Source organism: Polypterus senegalus, chromosome 5 (assembly GCF_016835505.1).
Source record: "Polypterus senegalus isolate Bchr_013 chromosome 5, ASM1683550v1, whole genome shotgun sequence".
NCBI lineage: Eukaryota > Metazoa > Chordata > Cladistia > Polypteriformes > Polypteridae > Polypterus > Polypterus senegalus.
Window position 1 is genome coordinate 130,982,397 of NC_053158.1, and position 12,570 is coordinate 130,994,966.

The window sequence follows — 12,570 nt, forward strand, 5'->3', positions numbered from 1 at the left end:
ATCTTTATTTTCAAAGGTTCTTTTAGTAAGACTGTTGCTGAGTCTATTAGCTGATTATGATTAGCTTAGCTATTTTTTCTTTGCCCCAAAAAAAAAGTGCAGTTCACAGTGTGAACATCTATGGGCGCACACACACACACACACACACACACACATACATACGAATATTTCTTTTAGTAATGTTATGCATTCTCATAACTCATAGGTTGATTTGAAGGCTTATGCATTTTTAAAATACAGTAATTTGTCCATGTACGGTGACACTAAAACCTCTTTCCCCACTCAGAATGGCACTGCAACCCAGGATGTTACAGTGTCTGGTGAGCCACCATCAGTCAGTAATCAGTTACCACCAAAAGTTACAGTTCATGAGGTGGAAAGTCAAGCTCCAGTGCAAATATGGCATAACAATTCAATGGTTGGTGCCCATGTGACTTCAGTGTTGCTATGGTAAGAGCAGTCAGCACACTGCTTTCCACTATAGATGAGAAAGTCTGTCACACCAATAAGTCAAAGTGCAGCAGGAAGTAGAGGTGGAAGTGGAAGCATATTGGGGACAAGAGAAGATTGTTGAGATAGTCTTCCAAGGTCATCTCAGACTTGATAATTCGAGCACCAAAAGATGGAGCAAGGTCACTGTGAAAGAGAGGAGAGAGGTTGTGGTGCAGAGGATTAAAGAAGTGGCAGAAGAAATTTGCCACATGAAAGCAGAAGACCTCTCAAGCCAGAGCCAGTGGATGCAGTGGGACAAGGAACTTGAGTGTCTGTTATCTTGAAAAGAGCTCTAGAGTACTGACCAGGGAAAACTGAGCTTCCTCCTGCATGCCGTGGCTGACCTCTTGCCAACCACAAATAACCAAAAGATATGGGGCAAAGAGGACGATGATCTTGTAAGCAGTGTGGTGTATCCCTCTATCCTTAACTACATTCTGATAGGTTGCCACAAAGTGCTTGGAGAAGGCTGCTATAGGTGTAACCCATATGGAAATTTCCAGGGAGGTGCACCATCAGAGCAGCAAAGTCAACTCTTGGTTATGGCTTACAAGATCCCAAATTTGGAACCCTTCTGTAGGTGAAGACTAATGTAGTTTTCGCTGGACCATCAAGTGAAGTGTTCAGGTTAAGGGGTGAAATGCTTGCAATCCTTAGGTACCTGTTGAAAATTCAGAAGTAATTCTCGAAGTTTTTTATAGCATGGTATTTTTGATATTTACTATACTATATTATAAGAAATCCTTTTTTATGGTTTTGCTTTAATCTTTCAGATTTTGCCACATTTCTTCCAATTTATTGGGGTTACACAGAGATGTTATATTACTATACACTGCACTGTATTGTCTTCTCTGCTGCTGAAAATGTCAACCTTAATTTCTCTGGGGAATTCTCACTTTTTATTTTTCAAGATAATTCTTTTATTTATACTTAAGGTACTTTTTGTTCTTGGTAATTTTCCTGACTCCTCTGCTAACAGGTGAAAGGGTTTATGCTGTTCTTTTTATTTGTGTCTCTGTGCCTGTCCTAATTGTTACCTATTTCCGGAAAAAAATATTTTTGACTCTTTGTGGCTGACTGACATCTGTTAAATCTTTTCATAATATTTATAATTCATTTTTTTTTTTTGTTATATTTTCTATCTGTAGCTGGTGCTCATAACAAGATAGGATGGGCATTTGGATTGGGACTGGAGCGACTTTCAATGATCTTGTATAACATCCCAGATATCCGGCTCTTTTGGAGTGAGGATGAGCGTTTCCTGAAGCAATTCGATATTCCACATATTGACCAAAAAGTCCTCTTTCAGGTAAAACTGTCCAAATGTTAAGACTTGTAATGGGTACTTTTGCCTAAGGCTTCTCAACATCTAATTCTTTTCTCTGGTACCTTTCATTCCCCATGCAGGCCAAATGTATTGTGTCTAAGTCAGTGTTCATCTCAAGTTTGCACTTGCGTAAATGGTAGTGCCCAGTAATGCACTGGCACCCTGTATAGTTTGCATTTAAGCATTGCACTTGCTGCTTTCTTCTGTGGCTGTAGCTCTGAAGGATCAACTGTTAAAAATCTGAATTGCAGACATGGAATGGAAATCTGCATTTGGTTCTATTATACTATGCCTTTTTATTTTGGATCAAAAGATTAATAATCATGGCGACAGAGAGTTCTGATGTGTTGCATACAAATTAGTGGTACAAGTGAGCGGTGTGCAAGTAAAAATCTCACTGTTCTTTGTATGTGTGACAATGATAACACTATGAACCTATAATTATCATATAACTACATGAGTCACATAGTTTGCATTCATTAATGCGCTTTGTTTACTAGTGTGTATTTTCCAAAAAATATCTAAATATTTTACACAAAAATTGTAAAATTGTCTTTACTATATTCAGACTATTTATACTTTGCTTGTGTGTGCAAGATGAATGGGTGGATTGAATTAGTCACTAGCTTTTATATAGGTATTGCTAATAATAAATAAAGCATTTTTGGTAAGAGTCCTACTTTAATTTTGATACCTTTTCTCAGTGGGAGTGTATGTATATCTACATTTATGATTGCATGTATAAAGGTAACTGAAACACACTTGCTTTAAGAAAAAGAATAACACAATTTATTAATAAGCACAAGCATTATAGAAATAGTGTGACTGCTTATGTATTGACGTGAAATATGGCATGTAAACCAAGTGAGACAAACACAATAACACTGAAGAGGCTTCTCTTAGTTTGTCTAGAGTTGTTTTTTTTTAAGCTTAAAGGTCTTAAAAGCTTTTTCATTTACTGCTTTTTCTTTTAGAATTATAGGATGCCTTCACAGTCAGCTCACCCCTTCTTGCTCCGATGCACAGCTCTTTGTGAGGAAGGGCTTTGTTGATACACTCAAGGCTTTTGTGTTTCTAATTGTTGTTTCCAATTTGGGCAAAAGCTTCTAAAACCAGATATATTTGACAGTTATTTTCGAGCTTGTTACACAGTAACATGTAAACAGGAGAAATAAAATGTTTGCCTGGATGGTTAGCAGGTATGTCATTTTTTGTTTATTATCATAAGAGTAAGCAGTTTTTTAAAATACTAAGCCTTTAAAGATATTTGTATATTATTATACAGTGTGGAGTGGCTGTGTTGTTGCCTCAGGCTAAGGTGCAGAACCTGAAACTAATTTATTTGTCTTTGCCATGTGGTCCTTAGTGTATGGATGGGTAGGTAAGTGTGTTAGTGTGTAAAGGGTATGTAAGCACAGGAGAGTAGTAAAGACTCTTATGCATTGCCAGTCAGCACCTCCACAGGTCCTAACTCCCCACAACCTAGCAGGGGTAAAAGAAACCACCCTTTACCAGCAGAGAGAATGATTTAGATACAGCTTCTCCTCTTGCTCACCAAAAAGCATCCCATGTTGTGTTGTTGACTCATCACTAATGATGAGCAGACATTACCAAGTTCATTTCACTTTGAGTTCCCTGAAATCACAGAAATGTTCATGATATTTACTTGGCGAACTGCATTAAAGTCAATGGGGAAACACTGAACTAGATTTAACTGGATTATTATCGAGCAGTCATCTTTAAAGCATCCCTGAGGGCTGGGGGACATCTGCCAACTATACTGGTCAGATTATTATGACCAAAAGGGTGACCTGAGCAGTGCGGAACTCACCAATAATGAATGATAGTGATTGAAGATGATGGTGATGATGATGAATTAGCTGTGCAGTATGATGAAGGTGTGTAATGAAGATAATGACTGCACTGCAAAGCTGAGGATTTACAGCTCCTCAGGTGGCTACTGCGGCATAACTTTTTAGTTCTGGGAGCAAATCCAGTAGTTCAGCCTTCTCCTGGACCGTCTTAAACTTTTTCTGGTGCTTAGGTTCATTGCCAGAAGCCTTAGAAGGTACAGGGCGTTTGGGTGGCATCTTGGAGCTTTATGAAGAACATTGTAAACGTTTATATACTGTTAATTTTTGTTGTGATATCTGTTCTTGAATAATTTCTTTCACTAACCGTGACTTCTTTCGTTCAGCTTCTTCACTAACATGTTTACTTACTTTTATATAATTCTGTATGAATAAGTTTATATTGCATTTTTAAACTCACTGGTTCACACTGCTATGGCAGAAAAAGGTGACTCTTCAGCCATTACTGTTTTTTTATGTTTTCTTTAGGAAAAACCTTTGTGATTCAGTGGTTTGCACATCTAGTTAACAGTTCTTGAGTTCCAGGTTTAGATTCTGGCTTTGTCACTGTGTATGTGAAGTCTGCATTTCCCTTCTGGGTCTGTATTAATTTGTAACTGTACTTCAGCTTTCCTACTATGTTCCAAAGACATACAGGTTTATTTACTTCAAGAAGCTAAACTTGCCCGGTATGACTAAACATGGGTTGGAATTTGTGTGTGCCTCGTGATGCACTGGCATTCCATCAAGAATGGATTTGTTATTTCCCCTTATGGTGCTTGGCCCGTGACCGTGAGTTGAATCATGTGGGTTCAGTAGTTGGATTGATGCTGTTTTTTAATTCCTTATTGCTTTTTTGGAGTACCGGCTTTCTTCCACTTACTTGAACTCTCATGGATTTATTTTGTCTCGCCTTTTGAGTATTTTACTCGATTTTGAGAATTTTACTTGATATGAAATAAAAGCATGCAGGATTTTTATGCTGCATAATATTTAGTCTAGAGGAACAAGCTGAAACACTCATGTTTGAAACTCTGGATATGAACTCTTTTGATTGTGGGTACCTTCTAATGCAGGCTGGCTTTTAGCCATTCAGTATTGACTAGGAAACATCAGGAGGACCAATTAAATGATCTTGTTCACAATCCCTTGGAAAAAAGTGAGTTTTTGTTCTCTTCTTCCTTTGAAAAAGGGCCTGTAGCTCTCAATCACAGCTTTCGATACCTTCACTGTTCTTTTGTTTCAGTTTCTGTCATTACATTCACTGAAATGGAGGAAATTTCTTTGAAACCATTGAACATGTCTCTTGTATATTATAATATTAAAAAAACAAAATATATAGAGCATTAGAAATATATTTTACCATTCTTTATTTGTAATGTTCTGTTTTTGTTTGCTACAGTTTGTTAATAAGAAATGGCAATGCAGATGAAAAAGCATTGTTAGCATACTCATTTAATAAAGCTTTTAAAAAGTGCATAGCTTGCCTAGAATATTGACTGTTAAGGAAAAAAGCAAAATCATAAAACATTATGCCTAAGGTTTGTTTTGTAGTATTGCAGGCTCCTTACTATCTCATAGGTTCTTTAAAGTATATAACAAGTGTACTGCAGAATAAAGGAAAATCTTCAAGATTTCATGGCACTGCTAAGCAACTTTATTATGAAAGGTTAAATAAATCATAATAAATATCTGTTCCTACTGAAATAAAAAAAAATAATAAATGAAGCATTGAACAGGCACTTTATAACAGTGTCACAAACTTGAGACAGAGTCATATAAAGGTTTGGGGCAGCCACCCATATAATCTGGTTTCCTGGTTGCAAAATAGTTTTTCAATAAATACAGCACTGATGTGCACAAAACCGAGTCCAAAACAGAACTGAGGGAATAGGGAAAAGGTGGAGGCTTTGAAAGGGGAAGACAGGAAGTGAAGTCAAAGGGGTCGGGCTCCTGTAGGTCTTCTGCCATTGGTGCGAGCCAGGACGTGACATCACAGGGGCCAGAGCCGGCAAGGTCTCCTTCCATTGGCTTGGTCCCGGAAGTGACGTCAAGAGGACCAGGTGGAATCTCCTGTGAATGGTCTGCAGGCAAGGGAGAAAAAGAGTCAGTGCACTCTGCCACATCCCGGTATGTCTCGGAACTGTCCTTACTCAAGCCCTTTAGCTGCCTCCCATGCACATGTGTGACAACAGTTATGTGCCAAGTCATTTTATAACTTGCTTAATCCAGTAGGAACTAATTTTCCATGGCTAAAGTCTTTAAATCAAGTTTTAAAAGTTTCAAGTCAATTTCTCAGCATAATTCTGATGGTAAGGTTTTCCTTTTCTTTGTGTCAAAAGTTTTGGGAATTGGTGCATGGTGCCTGCCCATGTCATATTTACATACTTACAGTTTTCTCTGGAAAAAAAAACACACTGCTGACCTGAGGTAACATTTTTTTGTGTTTCTAATCTGGAACTTGACATTTAGGTCAGTGAGGTGGGATATTATATCAAACAAATAAGCAGCTGCTATTGTCTTTTCTTTCTGCATAACACCCACAAACTCGTTAGCTTTGCATTTTTCTGTCCAGTCAGAAAATTTACCAGTTCTTTCTTAGTGACCCAAAAATGTTCCAATAGCCTGCCTGTGCTGAGCCATCTAATATTATTGTGGAGAAACAAATCATCATATTTTTCACTAACTTCTGCCTGGAATGTGCTCAATAAACGATTCTGCAGTGTAGATGAGGCTTTCAAATATTAGATGTCTTTCATCACCGATGTCATAACTTCTGATGACTTTTCTCCTGGACTGGAACACAAAACTGTCTGGTGGATTATGCAGTAATAGGATATCAAGTCTGGATGATGATCTTTCATGTGTTTCACAAGTCCCTTCTCATTTCCTGTCATGGATGTTGCTCCATCATTAGCTATTGACAATACATGCGTCTGGTCTTTCTCACTCAACATGTACATTTTTGCTTCATAAATATATTCTTATTTTGTGTAGCCATAAAGACATCCCCACACAACTCTGCCTTTTTTCATAATGCAAGATTGTCTTTATTAGATGTTATCTGTGATATCTGTTGATTCATCCCAAGCTAACAAAATAAATTTTCCCTTTTTAATAGCATAACTAAGTTGCTAAAGTAAATCTGCTCAAGTATTTCAGTTTGTCTTGCTACACTGGAAGCTGACCAAGGTGTTTGATTTATTTTTTCTGGCATTGCATCCTTTTGTTTTCCATCAAACATAGCTTGTGTCACTTCATTCATGCATTCTTTAACTATTTATGTACCAAAGAAAGGTTTCTTATGCTTGCTTAAGACCCACATAACTCTTAACAAGGCTTCCATTGCACACTCATGCAGAGTCATTGTCTCTCTATTATAAAAAAAAAAAACTTGCAACAATACAATACTTTTTTCCTGCAACGAGACGTGATCTTTTGCAGAGAGATCTTTTAAAGAGAGACACTTTCACGTCCCACGAGACGGTCAAGTCACGTCATACTTGCAACCTTTGGAAGTCCCGTGATACACATGAAGAGCAGGGTAGAGATAATGGAAGAAGGACAATGCGAAAGTCTCACAAAAATGAGTGTAAACATTGCATTAGCACAAACAAATGGAAAATATTGCTTGGTGAAATAACCGAACAGTGAAAAGTGATCGAATAGTGTTTGAGGATGTCTGGGAGAGAAGAGAGACAAGGCAGTGAGACAAAAGGACAGCTGCTGTACAGGCTTTTAAATGTTCAAAGCGCCGCGCAAAATGGAGATTACACGGCACGGCAGCAGCATCAAGCCAGCAGCTGATCGAATAAAGACGAGATTACAAAGGCGCATAGCGCTGGCGGGGGGGAAATGGATTGGCAAGCAAACCAAGCAGGGTGTGATGACCCCTAGTGTTAATAATTATTCTCCTTGTAGTGTGATATGATTACTTCAGCTGATTTCATTCTGTGATTATTTATTTTATTTTTTACTTCAGTGCCTTGGTAATAGTTCTTCTAAAAATGTGTGCATTTACTTTTTGTCATAGTGGCTTTTCACTTTACTACTTTGTAAAACAGCAACTGTTTCATGACAAATTGTCCTTAAATGTCCAGTTTCCTCTCACAGTCCAAAGACATGCAGGTTAGGTGCATTGGCGATTCTAAATTGTCCCTAGTGTGTGCTTGGTGTGTGCGTGTGTGTGTGCCCTGCGGTGGGCTGGCGCCCTGCCTGGGGTTTGTTTCCTGCCTTGCACCCTGTGTTGGCTGGGTTTGGCTCCAGCAGACCCCCGTGACCCTGTAGATATAACGGGTTGCATAATGGATGGCTGCCCAGTTTTCATTGTCAACATTCTATTTCTTTATGCTGAACATTTTTGAACACATCATTTTTATTTTTTCTGCTGAGTTTTCACCGTTGTCAATTTGTGAGAATATTCTTTCAGCAGCCTCCTGAACAGTGAAGTTGGATGCTTAAGGTGGAGTTTAATGATTTGATTTGATTTGATTTGATGATGTCTGAAGTGGCAGACAGAGCACTAAACACAGAACGTTACATCTTCTGTGACTGATCCAGATACATGAGCAACAGTACCTGGTTCTTTAAAGACAGTTTAGATAGCACTATTTTTTTTCTCTACGCTAACAACAAATAATCAAAGTAACTGATTTTTTTGTTTTGTACACGGTTTAAATGAAATTTCGTTTTGGTCCGGATTTGAACTGGAGTTTACCTGTTGATTCCTACTTAGTGAAGAAACAACTAAACTGCCAAGCACTATACATTGTCCTTTTGTTTTGGGTGCAGGGATTATCATTCTTATTTTTAGAGTTCTGGTGTTTGAAGACAATTCCATTATCCCTTGTATGTTATAGAGGAAAAGTGCATTAGAGCTATAGAATCTTACTGAATACTGGCCCTGTGTGTGTCATTGGTTTTTGTGGATAGCCTTACTCCCAAAAGTACATGAATGATGCATTACACTTGATCTTCACTGACTATTTACTACTAAAGTTTACTGAGACAGTAGTCACAAAACATCAGTCAGTAGCTCCTTCGTAGAAAAGGAAAGAGACCATGGGGCGTGGGAGATGAAGAATAAAACTGAAAGCAGGGGGAAAGGATAAAAATCAAATGATGCAGGAACTTTAATTCTGAATGAAAACCTGCTTTCCATATAATCAGAATAGAATTATTCTTATAGTAGGAGTGGGCCCTAACAGGTCCCCTTCTTGTAGCTCTGTACTTTATTTAAAATAAAGTATATAATTTGTACTGTTTGCTGATGATTTTGAATGGTTACAAGATCTGCCATGTTGCTATATTTTTCCATATATGGCTGATAAGCTTAATAAAACATCTCTGAACAACTTCTACCCTTGGGCTAACCATCCATCTTATAACAAAAGAAATTATTTAAAATAGCTGCTTCTCTCCCTGAAAAGTGCTCTGCTATAGACTCATGTAATATCATTAAATCCTAGTTTAATGAATACAATAAATGTCAACTTTCACTCCTCCTGAATATATATTTTCTATATTAATTTTGCCATTGCTGTGAGAATTGAACATTTGAGATTATTGAAACATTTTATTATGGAGATATTTGATTTCATTAATTATCTCTGGTGCCAAAAGGATGTAAAATTTAAGCAAAGGAAGGTTTCATCTCAAAAATTTCACAGTTGACAGTATAGTATATTTGAATATTTATGTAGCTGGGATGTGAAACTATACCTAGCATAGAATTGTGTTTATGATTGTTTTTCTAGATGTTTTTTCAATAGCTGTAAAGAAAATTAAAAGGATTTTTTTTAATTTAGCTGTAAAATTAAGTAAACATATATTTTATATATATATATAAATACATATACAGTACAGGCCAAAAGTTTGGACACACCTCCTCATTCAATGTGTTTTCTTTATTTTCATGACCATTTACATTGGTAGATTCTCACTGAAGGCATCAAAACTATAAATGAACACATGTGGAGTTATGTACTTAACAAAAAAGGTGAAATAACTGAAAACATGTTTTATATTCTAGTTTCTTCAAAATAGCCACCCTTTGCTCTGATTACTGCTTTGCACACTCTTGGCATTCTCTCGATGAGCTTCAACAGGTAGTCACCTGAAATGGTTTTCACTTCACAGGTGTGCCTTATCAGGGTTATTTAGTGGAATTTCTTGCTTTATCAATGGGGTTGGGACCAGCAGTTGTGTTGTGCAGAAGTCAGGTTAGTTGGACGATCATTTATTTTTCAACAGGACAATAACCCCAAACATACCTCCAGGTTGTGTAAGGGCTATTTGACCAAGAAGGAGAGTGATGGAGTGCTGTAAATGGTCATGAAAATAAAGAAAACACATTGAATGAGGAGGTGTGTCCAAACTTTTGGCCTGTACTGTATATATATATATATATATATATATATATATATATATAAACAAATTAACTCCAGACAGTCACAAAGGTTTGGGGCAGCCACCCGTATAATATGATCCTGGCTGCAAAAAGGTTTGAAAGAGTTGAGCTGTTTACAAGACAGAGTCCAAAACAGAGCTAATTAAGTGGAGGTAAGATGGTGGTTTTAAGTGCTGGAATAGGAAATTAGGTAATCCATGCTGGAACCAGAAGTGACGTCTTATGGACCGGAATTGACATCATCAGTGGCGCCGAAACCAGATGGAATTTCCCAGGAATGGTCTGCAAGAGACAGAGAGACAGTCAGCACACTCTGCTACCACCAGGTCTGGCGTAGTATTACCGTTATTTAAGCCCTTTAGCTGCCTCCTAATCGCACGTGTGTGACAATATACTGTGTATATATATATATATATATATATTGTGGAAGACTGCCGGCTTCCGAGGCCGGTCCGCACACCCAGGCCGACAGGAGGAGCTCTCCAGACAGCGGGATCGTGCTCCGAGGTCCAGCAGGGCCTTATGGACTCTGTGGTGTGTATACACAGCCCTGCTGGATACCTTGGGCGCCACCAGGAGTCGCTGTGGGGGGACTTATGGGCTCCGTTGTGCCTTATGACCCGGGAGTACGTCACGGTCATGTGACAGGAAGGTATGGCGTGCTCCCGGGTTGAAGTAATGGACTTATTGCCCTGACCCGGAAGGAGTAGGGAACTGTGGACTCCTGGGACAGGAACACCTCCGGGTCAGGGGCTATAAAAGGACGCTGCCTCAGTCCAGACACTGAGCTGTGCTGGGTGGGAGAGGAGCAAAGTGTCTGGGCGAGGAGGAGAGGTTATTGTGTTTATTGGAGTGTGTTTATTTGTGAAGAGTGTGGAAGGTGCTTGGTGCACTGTGGAAAGAAAATAAAAGGTCTTGGACTGTTACCTGGTGTCAGGAGTCGTACCTGAGGGTTCGAGGGTGCACTACTGCCCCCTACTGCCACACTGGCGTGTCGGCAGGATTCGAACGTCTGTTGGCAGAGGACCTGCATAACAAACAAATTTTGTGTGGGCAGACAACCCTCAGGGGATTCCCCATCTGTACACGGAGGTGCACAACACCACCCACTGCCAAGGAAGCGGCAACACGGCGTGCTATCCCGCTCTACAGGACCATGGGAAAGAAAACGGGAAAAAAGAAGGTCAGTCCCAGCCGCCTGCAGGGCATGACGGACGCCGCGATGTCCTGGACCCTCCTGACCGGGAGCGAGGAAGACAGAGCGCTGATACGGGCCAAACAAGCCCGGGCCGCGAAAGACCCGGGACACGGACAATTGCCGAGCGCATCATACTCCCTAGACGGTCCGGGGGTGCCGCATTCCATTGCGGAGGCGGCTGCAGGTAAACCGCCCGACGTCCCGTCTTTTTTTTCCTATTTTGCAGACGTCCGCCGGGAGGATTGCAGCGGCGTCTTGGATGACGGCCTCATGCCTCGGCAAAATGGCCGCGGCTCCCAGAAGGCAAGTCGCGGTGAAAGGCGGCTAGAGACATCCGCGGTTGGGGACAACAGACTGGTCACCGCGGGGTGTCGGACGGTGGAGGAAATCCGAGTCCGCCGACGAGGCGGTCGCCCCTAACGGGTCCGAGCCTCCTCGAAGGGAGGGAAGGCGGCGGGCGCCGCCGAAAGAAAAGCCGCCGACAAAGAGGGACGGGTTGTGGCTGGCGAGTCTGCCGCGTAAAGGAGAAGGCAGATCGCAGCGGCTTGTAGTAGCCAGCCGTCCCTCTGAAGACTCCAACTCCCAGGAGCCTGTGCGCGACCCAGCGGAACACGTGCCTGGAGGCGACGTGCTCATTGGTTCCCGGCCGGAAGGTAAGCTCAACGCGGAAGCGACAATGCAGCCGGCCGTGATAACTGACTGTTTGGACTTACGGGGTCTCGAGAAATACCTCGAGCCCCTGCACCGTTTCTTACAGGACTTACAACAGCTGAAGGAACGTGTGTGGAGGACTTGGGAGCGCGGCTGCAGCCCCGTTAAAGCGTCTACAGGACTACGTGCAGCGGCTGGGCCGGGAACCTCCGGAGATGATCGATGCGGGAGTACAGGTGAGTCCCTCCCGTGTCGTAGAGTGTAAGGGGACACAGTGCGATCGGGCACCGCTGAGAATGAGTAGCGCGTGTCAAAGCACTGTGTGCCCGACAAGGGACTGGGGCATGATGACCGAATGGTCGGCGACGGGAGCAAACGGCCCGGGGCATGCGGCGTGGCGTGGCTTTCCGGAGCAGTACGGCTCCCGAGGACCCGACCGGTCATAAATGCGGGGTAACGCCGGTGATGGGAGTGCCGGCGGAAGCGCCGCTCGTGCCGGTGCAGCTGACTGGTGCTGTTCATCGGGCGAGACGGTGCTAATGAAGCCGCTCCTAGTAAACGTAAGGAAACGGGTGTGCAGACAGTAAAGAGGCTCCCCTCTTTCCATGGAGGGTCTCAGGCTGAGCGCAAGCCCCAAATCAAG

The 12,570-nt window shown here is 41.3% G+C and overlaps 1 protein-coding gene across 1 annotated transcript in view; it reads left to right on the forward strand.

Moving 5' to 3' along the window:
- fars2 (phenylalanyl-tRNA synthetase 2, mitochondrial) overlaps positions 1–12,570 on the forward strand; it is a 385,695-nt gene that overhangs the window by 47,063 nt on the left and 326,062 nt on the right. The window contains exons 2-3 of the mRNA XM_039754115.1: positions 206–320; positions 1,641–1,801. Of these exons, the coding sequence (XP_039610049.1) occupies positions 206–320; positions 1,641–1,801 (276 nt within the window). The remainder of the gene's footprint in view (positions 1–205; positions 321–1,640; positions 1,802–12,570) is intronic.